General features: G+C 40.5%; 1 protein-coding gene across 1 annotated transcript in view; it reads right to left on the bottom strand.

The window, feature by feature from the left end:
• Positions 1-25759, bottom strand: part of dnah3 (dynein axonemal heavy chain 3) — a 108760-nt gene that overhangs the window by 80642 nt on the left and 2359 nt on the right. Inside the window, exons 2-10 of the mRNA XM_030770142.1 lie at positions 14500-14601; positions 14095-14287; positions 12147-12256; positions 11863-12043; positions 10677-10872; positions 9164-9289; positions 8225-8420; positions 7955-8134; positions 2645-2781 (exon numbers count right to left, since the gene is read on the bottom strand). Coding sequence (XP_030626002.1) covers positions 2645-2781; positions 7955-8134; positions 8225-8420; positions 9164-9289; positions 10677-10872; positions 11863-12043; positions 12147-12256; positions 14095-14287; positions 14500-14601 — 1421 coding nt within the window. The remainder of the gene's footprint in view (positions 1-2644; positions 2782-7954; positions 8135-8224; positions 8421-9163; positions 9290-10676; positions 10873-11862; positions 12044-12146; positions 12257-14094; positions 14288-14499; positions 14602-25759) is intronic.

Here is a 25759-nt window from a genome sequence, read left to right as displayed (position 1 = left end):
TGCATGATTATGATTTCAGCAAAAATGACATCTTCTCCTGAATGGTTGGGCCAATTTGCACAAACTTTGAAACACATCATCTTGAACCAAATTCTGACTTAAACTGTGAAGAAGCTGCCACATCAAAAAACTTGGCCGTCTCCAGCCAATCAAGTTGCTTCATTTCCTAATTAGGGTTGGGTATCAAGAACCAGTTTCAAGTTGGAACTAGTTTCAAATTTTCAAGAACCGTGGATTCTCTAAGACACATGCATTTCAATTCTGCGTTTCAGTCCCTAACTTCTGTATATGTCAGTCATGCTCCCGAGTGAACTGCAGTGAGCATTTTACAGTCCCTAAAAGTTTCACTTATCTGCAAGGACCTGCTACATGGACCTAACCTCACGTCACTTGGTACGCAGTGCGTCAACAAAGCATGTGAGAAGAGACACTTCTGTGTACATCCCGGACCATAGCTAACTGCAGTAAATGCTCGAAAGTTTGGCTTTGCTTCAAGATAACAACACAGCAAAATGCTACAACGGAGTATCAGGGCCATACTGAGGGAAAAAAATTCTGAGATTCTGAGAATAAGGTTGCAATATTATGAGAGTAAAGTTGTAATTGAGAAAAAAGGCGTAATATTACGAAAATCAAGTTGTAACTTTATGAGAAAAAATCTGAGAATAATATGAGAATAATATCGTAAAATTTCGAGAAAGAAAAACATAATTTTCAGGAAAATATATTATCAGCAACCAACAAAACAGGCGAGAGGACAATGGCAGCCTGAGCCTGCTTCTGGCAACCGCTATTAGCCTGGGGCATCGTGCTGTGCCACACACATCAGTCAAGTTTCTTGCAAAATCTTTTCAAAGTCCTGTTACTTATGATAATGTGGTGCAGATGAGCCAAAAGATTAAGCATTTCGCTATTTGTGAAACCTATACTTAAGTATAACTTAACAAGATGCTCCATGTATTAACGCAGAGGGCGGGCTGCTCTTCTGATATTTTCCCTCTAAAATAACACGCAGCCTAAAATGACTTTATTCTCATAATATTATGACTTTTTTTCTCATAAAATTACGACTTTATTCTTGTAATCTCAGAATTTTTTTCCCCCTAAATGTGGCCCTAATACTCTGTTGCATTTAATGCAACACTTGTAGTACGGATATTTCGTGCAAGGGTGGAGGCACCTCCAATATGACGAAGCATTTACTTTAACACGCCATAAATCTCGAGGAATGCACCATGTTCAATGTGTTGCAGTCTCCCAGCCACAATAACATCCCAGATACAGCTAACATTAACAGTAGCAACATCTCACGCTCAGGTACAAAACACAGACGAGCTCACATTCACCGTTTATATTGAAGGTAAACCAATGATGTCTACAAATTATTCTAATACTTATTTTTCCTAGATACGAGTTCAGAGAGCACCCCTCCACCTCCGGTTCATCCCCAGAGATCCCACTCTGGTACAGAAACTGTGCTTTCACTTTAGCCATAAAAGGAAAAAGAAACCCTCCTGTCACAGTTGACAGTCTACAGATTATACTCTAAACGTGCCAAGAATAAAGTTAGGCTAATTTCTGTTCTTGATTCGATAGGCACCAGCTTCAATAAGTAGAATCGGAACCAGAATCGGAATCAATAAAGTTGAAATGATACCCAACCCTATTCCTAATTAATATGCAAATTAGCCAATATCATTCACCATTGCATCTATCATGCTAAGATTTCTTGTGCACAATGACAAGGCCTCACTGACGGGACATTGCAAATTTGAAAGCAATCCATCAAAAAACACAGACCCCACAAGCGCTCGAACACACCCATTTTTAACCCAATTTTTAATATGGGGAAAATATACATAAAAATCTTCTACTCATGAAACTTCAACTGATGCAAAATTTCACTTATAGGGTCTTTTGGGTATGCTCTATCTAAACTGTGAAGGAACAGTCGTCACATCAAATAACATCAGAGCTACATGCCAGTAAATTTACAAAGGTCTCAGAATCAATGTTGAAAAATGATTGCATTCAAGTGGGTATAAATTCTAGAGAGTTGTAAGAGTGTCAATACTTTGCATTCTTCTGTAAGCCAAAAGGATGATTGTTTTCTTTATGAAAATGTTGTACACTGATGACAGTAGTGCATGAAATTAAAGACCCCCAGGCAATCAGCTTATTTGTGCTTGGACCCTGTAATTGCTGCTTGCACCAGTATTTTATTTTGCCATTAAATTTGTGAGCAGGGAGTTAATAATAAGGAAATTAAAATAACCATATCATGTTCATATGTGGTAAATAAACAAGTTTATACAGCGGTTTTGTTGTACGCAAAACACCATCTTATTATAAGTAATGTAATTATTTTCCCTCATTTTATCTGGATTTAATCTGGATTCTGGTAGTCTGTTCTTACCTGCATCACAGAAAACAATGTCCTATACCTGTGATATTCGTGTTTGATCCTAATTCCATTACAAAGCTCTACCTTGTACTATAGCTTATCTCTTATCTCTTTATTCATAAGTACTCATGATTGTGACGTCAAAATCACCGCTTATTGGGCAGAAGAAGCCCAAACGACTCATGTGTTCTTAAAGTCATGGTTATATCATCAAGGTGAACAATGAAAACAGAGACGCACCTCTGAGGCCCAGCTGTGTTCCTATCATAGACTTCCTTGGCACTGTCAATTAGTTTCATCACCAGTGACTCATCAGGTCTGACCGACCTAATAGTCAAATTCTTATCCTGCATCTCTGGGAACAAATGACACTCCACCTGAAAAACACACACACACACATGCACACACACACACAGTTAAATGTGTGAAATGTCTGGACCTGATTAACTGTTTCAGCGGTGCCAAAATACATTAACTTAACTTTTTAAAAAAAAAAAAAAATAAAAAAATAATGGGGCAGCCGTGGTCTAAAGGGTAGAGAACCGGGCTTGTGACTGGAGGGTTGCCAGTTCGATTCCCAGGCCCAACATCCCCGGCTATGTGCCCTTGAACAAGGCACTTAACCCCAGTGCTCCCTGGGCGCTCACCAAGGAGGCTGCCCACTGCTCCTGCGTCTGGTGTGTGTGTTCACTACTGGTGTGTTGGATGGGTTAAATGCAGAGGACAAATTCACTGTTCACAGTGTGTGTGTGCAATCACTGAAACTTAACATTTATCAAATATTTCTGGCACTGGACACTGATTGGTCAGTTTAGTGTCTAAGCCATGTGTATACTGATGATATACTGGAACTCCTTTTGCCATGCCATATCACTGTGTGTGCATTAGGGCTGCACCATTTGTGACAATTTGAACTTCATATGAGAAACATTTAGGCTAACGTCTCAGACAAAACCCATACAGGCATACAAACCAGACTGACGAAACCCATACAGGCATACAAACCACGCTGACAAAACACACTGAATAAAACTACAAAATATAAAAACAGAGGTCGCGAGCTACCTCAATGCTTCCAAGCAGCAAAGTTACTCAAACATATTAAATTAAATATTAACATGACTTCATGAATCATACATTAAGTATGTGTCTCTACAGTATGAACAGAAACTGTTTCTTTGCAGAACAAGATACCATACATCTCTTCACATTTTCGTTGTTCAATCATTTTAAACAGCAGTTTTCAATGACACACGCGCATATGTAATGCGTTATTTTGACACTCATAGTCATGTTATGATGAGCTGAAATAAAGCTTAGTTAAATGATGCATAAAATAACAAGACACCATAATTCCATAATCGCTTTCATTGTTAAGGCATCTTAATCAGCGATTTTCAATCAGTGACATGTATATTCAGGAGAAGAATGTACTCGTTTATAATGTCCATGCACATTAATTAAATACGACTCTCAGTTGTAGACAGAAGTTGAGAGTCGTAGACAAAGAAACTGTATTTTCTAGAGGTTGTTGGGCATTCCACCATGTTTCACTGTCTGCTTGTCTGCTCCACACAGGGGTATGGTTCACTCTACTGGCTGATTTTCAGTACTACATGTATTCCCATAGACTCCCATTATATTTTGATATATTACACTGAATTTTTTTTTATGGACGGGGGCTTAGCCCCCGACAGCTGTAAACTTTATGACAGAACCGCCTTAACATAAGGCACAAACCTAACAAATTTGGTGTAGGTAGTGGTTACTGTTTTGGAGTTACAACCATGGGAACTACATGAAATTATGATTTTACGGCACAGTTGAGCTTTTGATCCAGGTATCTGCTCCCTTATAGCAGATATCCATAAACCCAGTGCAATTTGATTAATAGATCCCTAGGGCTACATCCAGAACCAAGTCTGACATTCCACAGACCTATAGCCTAGGGTGCTGATCGCTTTTTTATAAATATCTCGGTGGAGAGGCCTTCACCACCTCCCCAAAAAGTTTCCATGCACAAGTTCATGTCATTCCTGACATGCCTACAAAATTTGGTGCAAATCAGACCTATATCTCTATATCTCTTGGGAGCATAATTACACTGAATAAAACAACAAAAATAAAAAACTACACTGAATAAAACTGCATAAATTAAAACTAGATTGAACAGGGATATTCTGAAGTACTTATTTGTCATCTCAATAATTTTCTTAAATAACAGGATGGTGTTTATAACTTTCAAAAGTGATGCAATAAAAGTTTTAAACAACTCAAAATCATTAGTAGTTTGTCTGATTGTGGTAGTTTGTCTGATTGTAGTAGTTTGTCTGATTGTGGTAGTTTGTCTGATTGTACTGGTTTGTCTGATTATAATAGTTTATCTGATTGTAGTAGTTTGTCTGATTGTGGTAGTTTGTCTGATTGTAGTAGTTTGTCTGATTGTGGTAGTTTGTCTGATTGTGGTAGTTTGTCTGATTGTAGTAGTCTGGCTGATTGTAGTAGCTTGTCTGATTGTAGTAGTTTGGCTGATTGTAGTAGCTTGTCTGATTGTGGTAGTTTGTCTGATTGTACTGGTTTGTCTGATTATAATAGTTTGTCTGATTGTAGTAGTTTGTCTGATTGTAGTAGTTTGTCTGATTGTGGTAGTTTGTCTGATTGTAGTAGTTTATCTGATTGTAGTAGTTTGTCTGATTGTGGTAGTTTGTCTGATTGTAGTAGTTTGTCTGATTGTGGTAGTTTGTCTGATTGTAGTAGTTTGGCTGATTGTAGTAGCTTGTCTGATTGTAGTAGTTTGGCATTCCATCTCAGGTGCTTCAAAAAACTCTTGAAACACCAGAAGCAGAACTGCTGTTAAACAGTCAGTTTCTCAGTAGTTTAGAAGTCTAACTGAAAGTGCCGCTGAATAGTAGCCAAGCCACTCAAAACTAGAGGTGAACGGTATAAACGGTATAGAAAGTACACCAGTATGAATTTGTCCTATGGTTTGGATTTTGACTGTACCGTGCTGACCAGTAGAGCCCCCGGTGCGCTTCAATTGCAGCAAATATCGCTTCACTCTCATTCAGGTTGTATGGGGGCGAAGTTCATTCTGATTGGACAAAATCAGCGCGACTCTGGTGAAGCAAGCGAAATTGAGATGTCGAATCCCCAACTTTATGCAAATGACAACCACATGAGAACCAATCAGTTCAGCGTGTGATGTGTTTGGTGCATGACGTTCTCTAGAGAGGCGGAAGTAACAAAAAAAGGCTGACCAAGATGGCAGAGGCTAAAGTCTCCATGTAGCATGAAAACATGTATATGATTAAAAGATGTATGGGCAATCATTTATGTCTACATCAACCTCTGGTTTTTGTTTACATGTTACGTGAACATAGTTGGGGCCAGAGCGGTAGAAAAACTCTCTCAACGGCTCTGGTTGGGCCAAATAGACCACTGTAGACCTACATTTAAGCACTTGAACTCAACTGCTACTAACAGAATAGCCAAACAACTTGCTTGCTGTCTTCGCAATCATGCCCCCACAGTGAAAAGTGGTAGGACGAAATTCGAGAACTGTTTTGCTCTGCGGAAGCCTAGACAGTTGGGCTGCTGCGATTAGTCAACATAATCGATGACGTCGACACTGAAAATGCGATGTCATCAATACTTTAAGCCAAAGCATCATTTTATTTTCATGAATTTACCTTTTGGATTTCTAAAATGCTTCAATCCATTATAACAAATGTATTTCTTCAATATCACTACCGAACTGCTGCTAGGGCTGCGACTAACTACTGTTTTCCTATTGATTAATCTGTCGACTATTTGGTGCACTTTCCAGTCAGCAGTGGACTGACATAACAAATCACTGTGTACTTGTTCTTAAAATACCTCTGTACTACGTGAAATATGCAGTTAAGAGGACACTAATGGCTGCCATGCAGTTACCATACCAGTGCTCTACCCCTTCAGAAGCATTTATACTGAAATTTTAAGAAAAACTAATATACCATGATAAATGCTGTTACCGTCCATGTTTCAACTTAAACTGTGATATAAATTTTAAGCCATACCACCCAGCCCTACTGAAAACCTTAATTTAGAGAGATTATTTTATTTTATTTTATTTAGATTTTTTATTACATGGGAAAAACGACTTCCCAACCGGTCACTGTTGGTAAACTTTTGATGGAGCCTGCGAGCAAGCAGTTTCTATTGTCATTATTCACAAAGACAAAAAATTTAGTTTGTCTTCAAGTAAACATAGGCACTGAAAAGTTCTCCTCGCATGCCTGGACAGTCCTGAGGATAAGATGCACCATTTACAGAGGGTAAACACATCACATGACCATGGCATGGTACCTTCTCTTCTGGTCTGTAAACCACGTGGACACTGCACTGCCAGTTCAAGGAGGCCTGTGACTGGTCAGTCAGAACATGAGCTCCACATGTGGTTAGTGCATGTGTAGCAGACTGCAGGCAAAGCAGAGAACAGCTCTGTCCCACTGATACACTCAGCAAATGCAAGTTTAACCAACACTCTCTCTGTCTCTTAATCTCTCTCTCTCTCTCTACACACACACACACACACACACACACACACACACACACACACACATATATAAACATTTATATACATATGTGTATGTATGTATGTGTGTGTGTATATATATATATATATATATATATATATATATATATATATATATATATATATATATATATATATAAACACCACACCACGGGGGCTGGTCTAAACCACACCATGGGACTGGTCTAGTCCCATATCCAGCTTGTACATTAAGAAAAAGAGAGGAACTGCAAACAGGCAGTAGAATCATATAATATTTGAGACATGAGGATGGAAGTACCTCCCTCAGTAACAATTACTGGATCTGACAACCAGACAACCAGCTGACTGTCAACAGAATCAGACACTACTGAAAATGAAACAATGACAGGAAGCTTGACAAAACAACATGCAGAATGGAATGGGTGTCAAGAGGTTTGGCACAGCAATGGCTAACATGTCAATGCTACATAAATATTATCACAGGGTTGCTGGGGTCTCACTTTGCAACAGTGCCTTTTAATTGAGTCACTGTAGTGTGCTGTCCTGTGCCTTGATGCTTTACAATACAGGAGAGTGTGCATGCATGCATTTGTGTTCATATACAGGAGAGTGTGCATGCATGCATTTGTGTTCATATACAGGAGAGTGTGCATGCATGCATTTGTGTTCATATACAGGAGAGTGTGCATGCATGCATTTGTGTTCATATACAGGAGAGTGTGCATGCATGCATTTGTGTTCATATACAGGAGAGTGTGCATGCATGCATATGTGTTCATATACAGGAGAGTGTGCATGCATGCATTTGTGTTCATATACAGGAGAGTGTGCATGCATGCATTTGTGTTCATATGTGTAAAACCAGTACAGGTTTCCCAAATTGTGTGATGTGGTTTAAGGCTATAGAAATAAGTGCCCAGCATTTCTACAAAAAGGGCGTGTGTGAGTGTGTGTGTGTGTGTCTGTGCGTGTGCGTGTGTGTGTGCACATACCCGTGGTAGGTTCTCAGCGCTGTGAATGATATGGTTAAATGCCCTGTGGAGAAGTTCCCAGCATTCCTGTAGACTGGGCTGGAATATGATCCTTGGCTCTTCAACTTTTAGTTTCACTAATAAAACCTGCCTCAGGGTAAAGCTGAACTCATCAAACTCCCCTTCAAAATGATTGCCCTCCTATGACAGAATATACACACATCTTTGAGTAAAGTTGAGCACACTCTACATACATACACACTTTACATTTATTTATGACTCCACACTCACCTTGTGCATGCTGAGAAACTGCAGCAGGTCCTGCAGTGATGCAATAACCAGACTGCGCAGCTGCAGTGACATCTGCGCAGACACACACGAGAAGAATTCCTGAGCACTAACTGGATTCACACTGACTCTCTGTGGCACCAGCCCTAACCATGCATCCTTATGGCTCACAAACAGAGAGGCACAGTCCGGCAGCCACCTACACACATACACACACATAAATATAATATCCATTATCGGTATCAACTTATTACAAAGCACTCACATTCTGTCACACACAAACACAAACATCACACACGGACATACCGATATGAATGCATACACACAGTTCCACAGTCACAGACTGACTGCAATCACAGTCTCATATTAACTACAAGTTTGTGTGTGTGTGCGCGCGCGCGCGTGTATGTGTGTATGTGCGTGTGTGTGCGTGCGTGCGTGTGTATGTGTGTGTGTGTATGTTTGTGTATGTGTGTACATGTGTATGTGAGTGTGTGTGTGTGTGTATGTATGTATGTGTGTTTGCGTTTGTGTATGTGTTTGTGTGTGTGTGTGTGTGAGTGTGTGTCTGAGAAGTGGTTAACAATGTTGCTAACAGGGTAAGCCATGGCAACATGTCTCATAGGAGAACACCTATAAACAGGACAGACACAGTCACTTAGAGTACATGTGACCTTTATCTCTGTCCCTGACTGGCTAAAGTACAGACTCAGGTCTTTTCCACTTAAATCTGGGCAGTCAGCTGAAGCTCATGAACCATTTTTAAACTCTTTAATGCTGTACTTTACTGAACTGGCAAAGTTGATAAACCCCAGGCACTGATGTTTAGGACTTAACCAGACTTGAGATTTCATATCTAGTTTAGCAGTATGTGGGTTGGTAGCATGTGGCTGCCTGACTGGTGTGGAAACCATCCCACCCTCCCCTCTCTCTCAGACTGACTTGTGTAGAAGATGGTCTCTGGTTCTCTGGCAGTGTCTCTGGATCAGCTGGTCAAATTCAGTCGGCAGCAGGGGGAGATCAGCCTTCAGGAGATCCGCCAGTGCCACAAACCGCACAGATGAGAAACTAGGACACAAAAAACAACATCAGTTTAGTTTGCTTTTGTTACATTCAGCACCACACTGGGGTGTCATTTATCAAAATAAAGTTATAAAAAGATTTACATCAGGAACCTCTACAGATGCAGCAGTAACGCAAGAACCTAATGTCTTTGTCTTCGACTGACCCTAACCCTTATGTCTTTGACTGACCCTAACCCTAACCCTTATGTCTTTGACTGACCCTAACCCTAACCCTTATGTCTTTGACTGACCCTAACCCTAACCCTTATGTCTTTGACTGACCCTAACCCTAACCCTTATGTCTTTGACTGACCCTTACCCTAACCCTTATGTCTTTGACTGACCCTAACCCTTATGTCTTTGACTGACCCTAACCCTTATGTCTTTGACTGACCCTAACCCTAACCCTTATGTCTTTGACTGTGTGAGCAAAGAGTTGTCATGGGCCTGTTGCACCAGTCAGAAATAAAAAAATGTATTAAGCACTAAGTCAGGCACAAGTAAGACCACTTTTCATTTTTTAGGGAACTTTAAAGCGACTGCACCAATTAAAACCTAACCCAGCTATAGCTAAACGTAGACAATGTAAAGCACATTCAAATAAATCCATACAAAAGAAGTTGCTAGGAAACAAGTTGCCAAGTAGCATAGATTGTCAAACTTGTGCCACAAGTACGGAAACTGGTATAATATTACAAGACAAAGACATCAGCTCAGAAGTTAAATAAGTTCAAACAGCTCTCTTCTGCTGATTTGAAACCTCTCAGTTACCTCTGAATCATTAAATGTATGTAACAGACAGATGCAATCTCTATCAGCCATGACTTCTCTAAACCCATGCTCAGTTACACAGGATGTGCTGCAGGACCCACAGGTTGAAAACCCCTGGGTTAATGCAAGCTGCACGCTTCACAACACAGCAGCTGATTAAAGACACAGCTTCCTCTCCCACAACTGCTGAGTTCTGCTAAGTTAGGCGTAACTGCTGACAATCAGTTCAGCTCTGACCTGAACAATCAGAAGGTCTCAAAGCATGAATGGACGCAGGGGCAGCCCTGAAACTGACAAGAGCTTCAAGATTGTTTTTTGTGTCTCTATATTAATATTGGGACTTCTCATTTGGAAACCTCTGCAGCAAAATTAAAAACATAAAAATTTTAAACCCATCCATCCCTACCCTCACAGTGTTTTTCATCATGCCCATTGTTTTTTCATGCTCACTGATCTCTGATCAAGTTCTCTAGTTTTCCTTTGCTTTTTACGCCAGATGTATTGGCTGCTTGTCTGATACCACATATGCAAAATAACACTCTGTATTCTTGAATAAAAGCTGAATAAAAAAGATGATTTTGATGCTAATATGGGTGTTGGTGATGTGTGTGGGTGTTTACCGGTCAATCCAGAGGTTCTGTAGGTGCCTCATCATAGGACTGATGGTGTGGAGGTGTTGCATGTGCCACGTTCGAGCGCTCTGGTAGCTTTCAGCCCATGGGACTGGCGCACGGATTACATGTTGTGGAAATTGCTGTGGAATCCTGGAGATAAACAACCGTTCCCTTTCCTGAGGGTCCAACAGAATGTAATCCACTACAAAGAGAAACAGTTTTGGGAGAAACAGAGAGAAATGTTCACTGATTTTTCACTTTTCACCACTACATTTTTTCATTAAAAAATCTATAGAAAGGGCTTTGGGGCATTCTGTTGGCTGTTTCATGTTCCTGCCTAATCGCCACAAAGTTTTATAGAGACCTCTCAAGTCAAGCACGTCTCTGCTAACCGAAGCAAGAACTGACCTGATACAATGATGTTTAAAACTACAGTTCTTCAATTTGTCTCTAGGATGCTAAAACTGCTGCGTAAACCACACTGCAATGGTTCCCAATGAGCTTTCTTATTTTCTGTCTCTTGTCGCAGCTGCTAGAGATTGTGTTCTGTTTTCCACTGTTACTTTTCTGAAGTAGTGGAACAAAGTGTTGTTTTCGGCAATTAAAAGTATGCTTCCCATTTTGCTTCTTACTTGCAAGCAAGCCAAATGTCACTTTATGTGTGATAATTGTTATTTGATCAGTCAGAGACAACTGTGCAGCCTGCTCCACCTAAAGGGTTAATTGTGCTTTCATTTCATACCCACTTCTACTTCCACACAAATACCAAATAAAGTTCCTGGAACATAACATGGAACATGTGGGCTATGACAACACAGTTACTGGGACATCTACAAAATCACTGTGGAAATTTCATAAATTCCCCAAGGGATTCGAAAGCGTATAAATCTTCCCATGGAACGCATACATTTCCCATTTTTAGACATTTACCATTAGAAAAGTATATCTCTTTTTCATTTTGTGTCTTTCAAATCAATTCAAAAGTGTCATAAATGACCTGATGATATTGGCATAAAAGCATTTTTCATATGTTGATAGACATTAGACATGGAGACTATGTGTATATATATATATACATATATACATATGTGTGTGTGTGTGTGTGTGTGTGTGTGTGTATATATACACACACACACACACACACACACATATATATATATGCATGTGCGCACGTGTGTGCGTTACCACTCACCAATGCTCTTGCGGAGACTGAAGCTGTAGTCAAACTGAACCTCCTCTAACAAATTTTCCAACTCTCTTCTGTTACTGTGGAGACAGGCAGGTACCAACCTCAGGATGTTGTTGATCTGGTGGGGGGGCTGAAGGGCTAATATCTGACTGTGGATCCCCTTACTGATGTAATACATATACCTCTGAGAGAAAAACCCAAAGAGGGGAATAATTATACATGAGGGTAGACAGATAGAGACAGACATCAAGAGTGATATGAGATGAATAGTAGAATTACATTCTGACCTCCAGATCTCTTTCAGTGGGTTCAGCCTGGCTCTGCCCCTGTTCCTCCTCCTGTCTTCGCATGATGTCTACCTGTTCTTCAGGTGTCAAAGGTTGGATGTCAGAGTTCACTGATGAGTAAAGGGAGCGGAGTGGACGGTCCTTACTGTCAACAAACATAAACAATTAACTACAAAATACAATCTGAGTGTGACCTAACCCTAACTTCAATGACAATTTAACCTATGCTGAAGAAATAAAGACTCCTCTACGGGAATCCATTAGAAAGACTCCTAGCATTACAGACAAGACTCCTCTATGGGAATACATTAGAAAGACCCCTAGCATTACAGACAAGACTCCTCTATGGGAATACAATAGAAAGACTCCTAGTATTGCAGACAAGACTCCTCTATGGAAATACATTAGAAAGACTCCTAGTATTACAGACAAGACTCCTCTATGGAAATACATTAGAGAGACTCCTAACATTACAGACAAGACTCCTCTATGGAAATACATTAGAAAGACTCCTAACATTACAGACAAGACTCCTCTATGGGAATACATTAGAGAGACCCCTAGCATTACAGACAAGACTCCTCTATGGAAATACATTAGAGAGACCCCTAGCATTATAGACAAGACTCCTCTATGGGAATACATTAGAGAAACTTCTAGCATTACAGACAAGACTCCTCTATGGGAATACATTAGAAAGACTCCTAGCATTACAGACAAGACTCCTCTATGGAAATACATTAGAGAGACCCCTAGCATTACAGACAAGACTCCTCTATGGAAATACATTAGAGAGACCCCTAGCATTACAGACAAGACTCCTCTATGGGAATACAATAGAAAGACCCCTAGCATTACAGACAAGACTCCTCTATGGAAATACATTAGAGAGACCCCTAGCATTACAGACAAGACTCCTCTATGGAAATACATTAGAGAGACCCCTAGCATTATAGACAAGACTCCTCTATGGGAATACAATAGAAAGACTCCTAGCATTACAGACAAGACTCCTCTATGGGAATACAATAGAAAGACCCCTAACAGCAGCTTCACACTGTTTAACAGCCATCACACAGAACCGATGTCACACATGGTTTACTGAAGTGAGTTTGAACTGGGGTGTTGGGGGTCCATGGGTGCAGTGTGACCATTTACCTGGATTCTTTGTGTCCTAATTTGTCACGGAGGAGCTTGGAATAAATCAGGTCTTAGAAACTATTTTAACTATTTTTATTTTTTATGAATACCATGTAATTAAAGTATCTGTTTTGGGCGCAATTAATTCACTTATTTGTTCCTCAAATCAGATTATAGTTCTGATAGTTCTTTCTTATCTATCTATAAAAATAATCTGAAAACAACTTGAAATGGTGAGTACAGAAAACTATCTATCTGAAGCTCTGTATCTTTTTACCTTTTAATGGCAGTACATCTTGCAGTGGCACTTGACGTTCAAGTGAAAATAATTTGCATTTCATGCCAATGAATGCGTTTCCACCACAAACAGCACAGTAAGATCCCTGACATAGTACAGTTTTCCTGGCATGACATTTCTACCTTTATATTCAGTCTTTGTTTGTGACCACTTTTACCTAAGGGATCTGGGTGGTAGTCTCTGTCTTTTTTCTCCTGGAGCAGAACCCCTGGCTGATACTGAAGAGGAGGTTAAGGAGTAGAATAAGTGTGTCTATACATGTGTGCATGACTATGATAACTCTGTGTGACTATGTATATGTGTGATGGAGCTGCTGGTGATGGTGATCAGGTCAGTACTTATGTTCATGTGTAAGCATGTGCTTGTGTGCACGTATGTGTTTGCGGGGTCAAATGTGGGTATGCCCATAGCCCTACTCAACGTGTGTATGTCCAGGTGAGTATGTGTAGGCCTGTGTGTGTGTATATGTGTGTGTGTATCCATTAGTATTTATGTTTCTGAGTAGGATACATGAAGCAGGTGTATCACCAGGTGAAGTTCTGTGGTGCAGGTGTGGGACTTTCAGGTTCCGTGCTCTGGGACTGTAATTATTTCCAATAGACTCACTGGGGCTTCTGTGGTACCGTTGTTCCTTCAATGGCACTGCGAGAGTCCATGAAGTGTTCTGAAGGATGGGTGGGTAGTGACTGTGCCTTAGAACAATCTAGGTAAAGGACAAAAACATAACAGCAGTCTTGAGAACGGTTAACATTTGAGAACATCAAGGTAATTCAAAGACGAGAGTTTGGTATAAAATATCTGAAAGTGTACACGGACACACACACACACACACACACACACACACACACACACAAACACACAAAGAGTCTTAAAGAGCATTCACACACACAAACATACATGTACACATACAAATACCTGGTAAAGTTCTGAGGGCTCCTGACTGGATGACTGGGGTAGAGGAGGAAGTCCCGGCAGACCGCGAGCATGACTCATATTGTGGATGGAATCTTCTTCCATCTGAGGAACATGCACACAGATAGACAGACACTCCTGAGTAACGGCATCAGCAGCCAGCCAAGAGACAGGGAGACAGACACACACACACACTCACAGGGAGGGAGGGGGAGAGAGAGAGAGAGAGAGAGAGAGAGAGAGAGAGACTTCAGTTCTCTGAAGAGGACTCTCGATGTGTCTGCTTAACCTCTTTTCTCTGTCTTGTTACCTGTTTTAGTCGCTTCTTTTAAAAACGGACAACGACAATTAACTTTTAACTCGTTCTAGATTTCACATATTTCTCTACATGAATTTTCCATGCTTGCAGGTTTGTGTTTACTCATGAATTCTGATAAGTTCTAACGTATCGTTTTGCTACAGATTAGTCATCACAATTACCTTTCTGTCGCCGTATCGAAACACACTCTCTCCCGTCGTTATAGACACAAGCTCCTTATCATGGGTATAAATTATCTTTTCAAATTATAAAAAAAAATCAACAGATGCTGACAGCGTGAGAAGTAAACTTTTCAGGCGACCAAATTTGTTTACAACTCGTTCAGTCATGGCTGTTGACATACTGTAAAACTGGCATAAAATTCAGTTACCTCAGTTACCGTAGATGCAGGCGCCAGGCGTAACGGTAACTGCTGAACCTTCTTCTAATTGTTGTGAAACACGTGAACAAATTATAAAGTGGATTTTTATTCAGAAATATCCAGCTATATTGCGTTGTCTTGTAAAATCTCACAACTCGCTAACACTCACTTGTGACACCACCGTCTGTTAAATGCTAAAGGACGCTGCATTGTTCTTCACTGAAAATACCTCAGTCTATCGAACATCCGGGCAGTCTGTCGCCAATGGCTACAGTTGTCCGTAGTCAATGGAAGTTAAGGTTTGTTTGGTATCGTTTACTCCAACTGAAAACGCATAAGTAAACATATTATAAAGCTGACCTAATAAAAAAATCATGTTTATCTGTCAAAATGTGTAAATGATAGAAACTGTGTTGCTGTTAACATTAATTGTGACAGAACACAAGAGAGCGCTGTCTGATTTCTCATTCACTGCCCTAACGAAACTACCTCTGCATTAAGCTCAAAGGTCCGGTTATATTTGGTTCAAATAACCTTCAGAAAAATAACGTATATATTAGTGTTTCATTACTGGTGAACTTTAGCAAGATCATTGGAGAAAAAAAACCTTGCAAGAGTAATTTTTCATACGTATGGTTTTGGTTAAAAAACATTTACTCCAAAATGTGGCGGAAGCTATAGGCTACTCTGTGTGTTTTCTGTGCTCATATAATGGACTTGCAGTCTAAAACACACCATATTTTAAATCAGCAAAATTAAAGACGATCTCTTGAGGTTTTATGTTATTATTAATAGATTTGTGGTGTAAAAGAATTTGTGTTTGTGTTACTACCAATGACACTGAAGAGCAGTAGCCTACATTTCGGTGACTGAGATGTGATAGTTTAATTTATTTTGATATATTTATATATACATTTTCCATTTTTTGCACACTATAAATATACATATATCATTTTGTCTTTTTTCAGGGAGTAATCAAAACACTAGTTACAAATGAAGATAATCTTTTGAACTGTTGCAAGTTCAGGAGAGAAAACAGAGAGTCATGTGATGTAAATCTCTGTGACCACACACACACCGTGAACAGTGAGCAATGAATTTGTCCTCTGCATTTACCCCATCCAACACTCCAGTAGTGAACACACACACCAGACACAGGAGCAGTGGGCAGCATTCCTTATGTTTATGTTCCTCCGACAATTTGACCTTCAGCTGGGAGCATAACCCAACAGAAAATTCCAATATGACATATATCTGAACTTATATGTTTTTATTTAATAATAAGACACTCTGTTTACATTCTGGGTTCTCCTCCTTTTGTCAGAAATGTCATGCCTTTAGAAGAAAATATGTTTTTAAATTTAGAAGCATCCAACCAACATTAAGCAACCATTAAATCAATCTGTATTGTCTGTTTCACAGCAGAATTTTATCTCTGCTGACATCACTACACACCTGTTGGGCAGTTAGGTTTAGGGTTAGAGGGCTGAGTCCAGCATGCTGCAGCCTGCTGTGGAGAAACATGTTCAGGGCTATGCTGTGTTACAGGGCACATGGGCATGTCGGGCATCAGAGTTCATTTTTCATCATGTAACGGATCAAAACCTGGACCATCCACTTTGTTCCTGGCACCTCACAGTGCTCAGCAAGCACCCAGTTAACACTGTGTTCACTCTCAGCGACTCTCAGCTACTGCTCATAGACTGACAATGTCAGTTACCATAGTCACATTCATATTATACCATATTCCTCTGATTCATACCTTTATATAAGAGAAAAAGGGAGAAAGATAAAGTTTTGTGAGGTGAAGATATCTTGATTTTCTCTCTGACATGTCAAAGTATTTCTGCAGCATTTGACTAGATTCACACATACACACACACACGCACTAGAGTGAAGGTGTGATGTCCATTTGCTTGTATTGACAAACCCTCTGGCATCTTCACATGACAGCCATAGCCCAAAATACATGTTGCTGTTTGAATCCCATTGAAATCCCACTCATTGATAATTAATAAAATTAATAAACCAGCGATTATAACAAGCATCCTGTGACACTGGTAATGGAGAGACATCACAGACCTTTCAGTTGTAGGGAATTACAGACAGGTCAGTTGTAGGGAATTACAGACAGGTTGGTTGTAGGGAATTACAGACAGGTTGGTTGTAGGGAGATTCTCCTCTCATCCCTTGCTGGGATGGGCTTCGCGGGATCTGCATTCGCATGATTCAAGTCCTATCTGTCCGACCGTTCTTACCAGGTTTCTTGGAGGGAATCGGTCTCCTCCCCCCGCCCTTTTCACACTGGGGTCCCAGAAGGTTCTGTACTTGGTCCACTCCTTTTCTCTCTTTACACAAGATCACTCCTTTTCTCTCTCTGCACCAGATCACTCCTCTTCTCTCTCTACACCAGATCACTCCTTTTCTCTCTCTACACCAGATCACTCCTTTTCTCTCTCTACACCAGATCACTCCTCTTCTCTCTCTACACCAGATCACTCCTCTTCTCTCTCTACACCAGATCACTCCTCTTCTCTCTCTGCACCAGATCACTCCTCTTCTCTCTCTACACCAGATCACTCCTTTTCTCTCTCTACACCAGATCACTCCTCTTCTCTCTTTACACCAGATCACTCCTCTTCTCTCTTTACACCAGATCACTCCTCTTCTCTCTTTACACCAGATCACTCAGTCAAGGTATCTCCGCCCACGGTCTCTCTTACCACTGTTACGCTGATGACACACAGCTGTTCTTCTCCTTCCCCCCCTCTGACTCTCAGGTTCAGCCTTGTATCGCAGCCTGCTTAGCCGACATCGCCTCCTGGATGTCCGCTAACCATCTCAAGCTCAATCTGGAGAAAACTGAGCTTCTGTTTTTTCCCGCTAAGAGCTCCCCAACGATTGGCGCTTCAATCACCTTTGAGGGTTCTGTGGTGTTCCTCTCCAGAGCAGCCAAAAACCTTGGCGTGACCCTTGACGTCCAGCTGACCTACTCTAGCCACATCACGGCGGTCACCCTAACCCTGTAGATTCTCCCTTTACAACATCTGGAGGATCCGGCCCTTCTTCACGCAACAAGCGACCCAGCTCTTGGTCCAAGCGCTTGTCATCTCCCGCCTTGACTACTGCAAGGTCTTACTGGCTGGCTTGCCAACCTGCACCATCAGGCCGCTCCAGCTTGTTCAGAATGCCGCTGCACGCCTGGTATTCAGCCTCCCAAAGCACTCTCATGTCACTCCACTCCTTACTGTGCTCCACTGGCTTCTGGTAGCAGCCCACATCCAGTTCAAGACACTGGTGCTGGCCTACCAGGCCACAAGAGGCTCCACCCCATCCTACCTTCAGTCTCTGATAACTCCTTATATCCCTGCTAGAGCTCTCTGCTCTACCACCTCTGGTCAGCTGGTGGTCCCCTCATTTCGGGAACCCGGCAGCCGTTCTTCTCGACCACGCCTCTTCGCCGCCATTTTTCCGCGGTGGTGGAATGACCTTCCTCACTCAGTTAGGACTGTGGAATCTCTTGCCATCTTCTGCAGGAAACTGAAAACCCACCTCTTCAGAACCCACCTGTCCCCCACTGCCTAATCTCCCTTTCTATATATATAATCTTCTAACCTTGTCCCTATATCACAAGTCTTGTGTTTATCATTCACTGTCACAGAATTCCAGGAGCGTAATGCAGAGGGTAATTAATGTACAGCCTTATTGTGATCTCTGTTTATGAGGCAATGGGATCTGTAGATTACAGACAGGTCAGTTGTAGGGAATTACAGACAGGTCACAGACTATTACAATCAGACAACTGTAATAATTATGCAATTATTGTCATTTGAAAAGACAACTCTCAATTAAACCTAAATCTGATTATTATTAAAGTGGTTCTGCATAATTTTACTAATCAGTGGCTAGAGAATAACCTTAGAAGAAGCAATATCTGTGTCAAGATGATCCACTTTATAGTTTCAATGTAGTATGAACTTCATAGCCACACATTGTTTCTGCATTTAGTTATATTTACAGTTATTATATTTATGTATAATTTATTACATTTATTATATAATTATATTTATAGTTATGATTCAGTTCAGCTGAGTTCAGTTTTATTTGTACTTTTCACAGTGGACACTGACGCAAAGCAGCTTTACAGGACACCTGATAACTTCAGTGAGCAAACTCAGGGTGACATTATAAAACAAAAACTCCCATAGACTGAGATAGGAAGAGACCGTGTGTGGAACCAAGACTCAGCAGGGGGAGTCCATCCTCCTCTGGCTGGACCGAGTTGATTAATTAACAGAATTATATAAAAGCAATCCAAAACAAAAGGATCTTTGAAAGGTAGTGTCATCTAATACTAAAAATGTTAGGAACTTATTAATAATCTAATAGGAGAGTTAGATTTGTTGACAAATTATTGCATAAACAGCAGCAGAAAGCAGACGACCTATAAATGTCCAAGTACTCACAATAAAATACAAGAATAAAAATACTAAAATGTGTGTGCACTCATTTGCTCACTGCTCATGGTGTGTGTTGTGTGTTCACTGCTTTGGATGGGTCAAAATGCAGAGGTCAACTTTCCCCGGTTGTGGGATTAATAAAGGAAATTAATAAAGGAAATGAAATCAGTCACGACTGGCAGATAGAGCAGTTGTGTAAAAGTATACGGGCTGGACTGGCCTTGGGTCTCAGGGTGGACCTCTGACATGGCTAGTCGACACGGGTTACTTGCCCAAGGAAGTGGCACCATAAGCTGAGCTTGACATCCCCTCTAGTTAATGTGAGACTCTATAATTCTCACACGTAAGTCCCGTGGTCAGTTTCCTTACATTGCATTATCAGCATTGAGACTATGAATTTTCAAAATACAAGTTCCATCAGAGCAATGATGGGGGAAAACTACAGGTTTTTAGTTGCATGAGTGTTTGTGTGTGAATATATGTATGTATTTATTTGTTTATTTATTGTGTGTGTGTGTGTGTGTGTGTGTGTGTGTGTTACATAGCTATGATAAATTACTATGGGACTGGTGAGAGAGGAGGGCAGAATATGAGAACAATTTATCAAAACATTCAACCTGCACCTACTTTATTTATGGAGAGAGAGAGAGAGAGAGAGAGAGAAGTAGGGACATGTGTGTGTTTGGCTGTGAGTAAGAGAGCGCATCTAAGTCTATGTATTTCATATTCTGTCCATATTCTGAACACTTAACTAATTTGAGAGAAGTGCTGCTCAAATGTATTTTAATACTTTTCAGAAAGCAGCTTCTATTCAGTTATACGCTGATAAAATGAGTTTGGTTTGAATAGAAGGGCTTTTATTCAATGTAACATACACTCACTCTCCACTTTATTAGAAGCACGTACTTTGGCCCTAGACTGGCCATTTTGTGTGGTATACCTAACCTACTGGTAAACTATACAGGTGTATAATTACAGACTGTAGCCTATCTGTTAACATGCACAATTCTTAGCTCTTATGCTGTCTTCTTAACTTGCCATGATGTGACTGGAGAGCACAGCAGTAACGTTAACTTTTTTATTATTATTTTGCAGGTAAGGCTGATTTCACTGATACTGGCAGTGGATGGATGCATCATTCTTCCAAGTTTAAAAAGTTCATTCGTGTTATCACATTTGATGAACACATACCTGTGCATACCTATGCAGTCCTGAAATTTCCAGCTGTACTCAAAAAACCAGTTTGTTTGCAGCAACAAATTAAGTATTTCAGTTGGTGCTGCCTTTTTAAAATAAATGTTGGGTTACATAATTGATCCTATGTTTTCTAAGTCTCTTCTTTTCCATAGAATGTTTTTACTGCATTGTAGTTAACTAAATCATTCAGTATGTATATGCTGTACACAATATCACATTAAAATTGCTAATCAAGGTTATAGTAAAGGCAGTCCTCAATTCTTAGCAACTGGCTGTCATCAATACTGCCAGTAATATGTTCTATTTCCAAAAATAACTACACGGTACTGTATTTTGGGCTATAGTGAAAGTCCATTGTTAATGTAGAAAAAACAATATTGTACTGGTTACCCTGCCGCCACTAGTATTTTGTAAATTCAGTATAATGCAGCACTATACCGTGTTTCAGTACATGGTATTGTAACAGTAATAAACTGTAATGTTTACAGTAAGCAAACTGTAAACTGTAGGAAACTGTAGAAAAAATGGTAATGATGCAGCAACCCTGCTGCCAGTACTCTGCAGTCAAAAAATCACAGCAATGGACTGTAATCAGTACATGGTATTATTACAGTAACATACTGTAAAGTAGATTCCAGTAGGAGAACTATAAAATTAACAGCACACTACTGGCAATCCTGCTGCCAGTATTTTATTGTTAATCTACATGACAGTCTTTTATACTGTAGTAACTGTGGATAGTATCTCTCTTAGTTGTAAAAGTCTTAAAGTTTATTTACTTCTGTTATCTGTAATTCCAATATTTCATCTTCAAAACTGGTCAGCACTGATCAGCACAAGTTCCAACTCCGATTGCAGGAATTGAAGTGGAATTAGCCATCAGTTCAGGAATGAGCCCAACTCCATCCATGACTGTTAACCCCACTGCTAACTCCCAGACAATTTTACAACAGTGATTGCAATTCAAATGTCAGTACCATTTTGTAAAGAGAACATGCATAGAACATGCAGACAAACACAAATACATGTATGAGTGACAGGAAATACACTGTTGAGCCTGTTCTTTTAGACAGAAAGAAATAGGGAACTATGATTAGGGGATGAAGAACTTAGTTGTCCACTGAGATGTGTCAAAGCTTTGAAAGTACTACGTAGATAGAGCCCCCCCCCCTTCTGTCTCTGTCTGCCCTTTTTGTCTCTATCCCCCTCTTTTTGGCCCCCTCCTGTTTGAATCAGTAATGCTTTATCAGCTCTATTCTATTATTATTACTCTATTAAACCCATCACCATACAGTTTTGGTAAAGCAACATATAGTGCCAGCTAGGGCCGTAAGTCTAAAGTGCGGTTTGCCTTAGATACAGGCTTATTCTGTTGTGTATTACTGATATACATTTATTCTATTGCATATTACTGATATATACTAGTTCTACTGTGAATTGTTGACATCTACTTGTTCTATAGTGTATTATTGATATGTACTTGTTCTGTAGTGTATTATTGGTATATTCCTGTTCTGTGGTGTATTATTGATATGTTCTTACTCTATTGCGTGTTCAAATAGGTCAGGCATTTCATTTCGGTACAACCTAGAGTGACACGAGTGGTCAGACATTTATTCTGTTCCCCAAAAATTTATGTACCATAAATTCTCAATTTATAGCTGGGGGTCCTGCCTGTCTGGGCAAATAAAGGCCGGTTCTAAATACAGCCCGAGTAAAAAAAACAAACAAACAAACAAAAAAAAACATTACAGAAAGGCTCAGGTGGTAAATTCATGAAAGAAGCACTATAGTTACTCAGAGAAAATGCTTAAATTCAAAACATAGAAATGTTTAAGTGCCTTATCTACAAAGCCAGCAGCCAGCTACAAACAGTCTAGCTACCTGACAACAAACATAGCTTACCCTATTTAGCTTCTCTGAGTAAACGTAGACGTAAGTGGAAGGTTTTTCTTAATAAAGAGAAGCATTTCCGCTCTCTCACACGTAAGTCAGTTTCTTCTCTCATTAACAACTTGAGAAGCCCTGCTGAAGTGCATATCGCTGATAGAGATTTCACTACACTAGTGCATGGCACTGAGAGAGATTTCACTACACTAGTGCATGGCACTGAGAGAAATTTCACTACACTAGTGCATGGCACTGAGAGAAATTTCACTACACTAGTGCATGGCTCTGAAAGAGATTTCAGTACACTAGTGCATGGCACTGAGAGAAATTTCACTACACTAGTGCATGGAGCTGAGAGAGATTTCAGTACACTAGTGCATGGCACTGAGAGAAATTTCACTACACTAGTTCATGGCACTGAGAGAGATTTCAGTACACTAGTGCATGGCACTGAGAGAGATTTCACTACACTAGTTCATGGCGCTGAGAGAGATTTCACTACACTAGTGCATGGCACTGAGAGAAATTTCACTACACTAGTTCATGGCACTGAGAGAGATTTCAGTACACTAGTGCATGGCACTGAGAGAGATTTCACTACACTAGTTCATGGCACTGAGAGAGATTTCACTACACTAGTTCATGGCACTGAGAGAAATTTCACTACACTAGTGCATGGCACTGAGAGAGATTTCAGTACACTAGTGCATGGCACTGAGAGAAATTTCACTACTCTAGTGCATGGAGCTGAGAGAAATTTCTGAGCTGTGGAAGCCAAAAGAGGGAATCGGCCTGCATTGCTTATCCAGGACTCTGGGATGACGATTCTTTTAATGTTTTAACAATTTGCTTGGGTTAGGGTTAGTTTAACGTGCTTGTCCCTAAAACTATTTTAATTTATTTCTTTTGAACAAACAGTGCGATCATTTAATTGTTGAAAAATAAAAACAAAAAATATCAGATTTTTAATCAGGTAACATAAACCAATACATCACATTTATTAGCTACACAAAAGTTTCTGTTTTGTTACAAAAAAGCGAGCCTGCATGTCTTTCAGCCTCTTACTTCCTTGTTTCCAAACTGTCAAAGAAGTATCTGCTACCAGGCCTTATGGGATACTGGAATGGTGTATCCACTGAATCGACAGAACGACCCAGAACATGAGTTAAGTCTTCGGGTGGAATTGTCCGCTCTGCCGCATGAACCATTGAACGCGAGCTTTCAGACTTAAGCTGTCCAAGTTCAAACTCAAGATTTCGAGCTCAGGTTTTCGAACTCAAGCAGACTGAGTTTGAATTCGTGCTTTCGAACTGGAGTTTCCTGGCTACGGAGCAGCAGAAGGCTGATGGTCAAGACACCAGAGTGGTTTGACTCAATTCAGATCCTTTTGCTTGTAATACAAAGATTAAAAATAATTACTTCACTGGGGTAAATGTAAACACTTCTCAGTTTGGTAAGATAGCTAGTCTACTTTCTTAAGAGGCGGAGGTTACTGCGACCTATTTTTATGGACTCATTAGTCCACACTTTCTTGCTCTTTGCTGACTGTTATTAGCTCATTGCTGTGCGCACTGCGTAGTGATACCAAAGGCTTTCGACCGATTGCATGCAGTTTACTGGGAGCAGCTGAATTAGAAAAAAAGGAACAACTTGGTTGTGCTGGTGAACTGGTACAAACGACTCACTAAAAAGGGTCATTCAAAAAGAACGACTCGTTTGCGAGCTGCACACCACTGCTCTGCTCAGAACACATCTGTCAGCTCATGCTGCGAATCGGACGCCAAGTTAAGCCTCGTTTCAGTTAGCATAAATTAGAGGCCTGTCTCACAAATTGAGTAACCAGATTCACAAATGTAATTTTAATTTCTCAGTATGTTATGGACCTTTGTGTTGGACTATGCACTTTTGTATTCACTCTTATTAACATGAATTAACTTGATTAAAGTGCATTAGACATGTGAACTCTGTCTAGGGGGTAAGGCCCCCACCAAGGTGTGTGAGAGTGTGTGTGTGTGTGTGTGTGTGTGTGAGTGTGTGTGATTAAGAGTGACTCTGAGTCCCTACACAGGGCTCAGGTCAGAGGGTGAATATTTTCGTGTAATCTGAACAGGTCAATCAAATATTTACACACACACACACGCACACACACGCACACGCACGCACACACACACACACACACGCACACACACGCGTGTCAGCTGTCAGCTGTAAACTGAGACTCCTCCACACTCACAGGAATGAAGAAAAGAAAGAGAGAGAGAGGACGAGTGAGAGAATGAAGAATATCTCTTGCATTCTGCAACCCTCTCCCTCTCTCTCTCTCTTTCTTTCCTAGATATCGTCTGAGCAAACGGAAATGAGAATTTAGTGTTCTCCGTTGATTATGGGTTAGTGATTTTGGGCATCTATGGGTTTGTGTGTGTGTGTGTGTGTTTAAGGACAATGGAAAACTCATTAATGGCAATGTGAATAATTCATGAATATTGCCATGGTTCACTTTACAGCATGGGCTGTTTGGCACATTGACCTAAGCCAGTATAAGTGCGTGTGCACGTGTGTGAGCGTATGTGTGTGTGTGTGTGCGTGTGTGTGTGCGTGTGTATGCGTGTGTGTGTATGTGCATGCGTGTGTGTTACAAACTCACAGCGAAAGTGAGGAGAGCGATGAAATTATGGAGGAATGAGAAGAGGACAGGATGAAAGGATCCGCAATTTCATTAAGAGAAAAATGGAAAAAGCCTCCAGCAGCCAGATCTTACTACAAGATCTGTGTGTGTGTGTGTGTGTTTGAGTGTGTGTGTGTGAGTGAGTGTGTGTGTGTGTGTGTGAGTGTGTGTGTGTGTGTGTTTGAGTGTGTGTGTGTGAGTGAGTGTGTGTGTGTGTGTGTGTGAGTGTGTGTGTGTGAGTGAGTGTGTGTGTGTGTGTGTGTGTGTGTTTGAGTGTGTGTGTGTGAGTGAGTGTGTGTGTGTGTGTGTGTGTGTGAGTGTGTGTGTGTGTGTGTGTGTTCCAAATAAGCCTTCACATCCTCTTCCTTCTG

Source organism: Chanos chanos, chromosome 3, assembly GCF_902362185.1.
Source record: "Chanos chanos chromosome 3, fChaCha1.1, whole genome shotgun sequence".
In the NCBI taxonomy this organism is placed as follows: Eukaryota; Metazoa; Chordata; class Actinopteri; order Gonorynchiformes; family Chanidae; genus Chanos; species Chanos chanos.
This window is presented reverse-complemented; position numbering and strand designations above follow the sequence as displayed.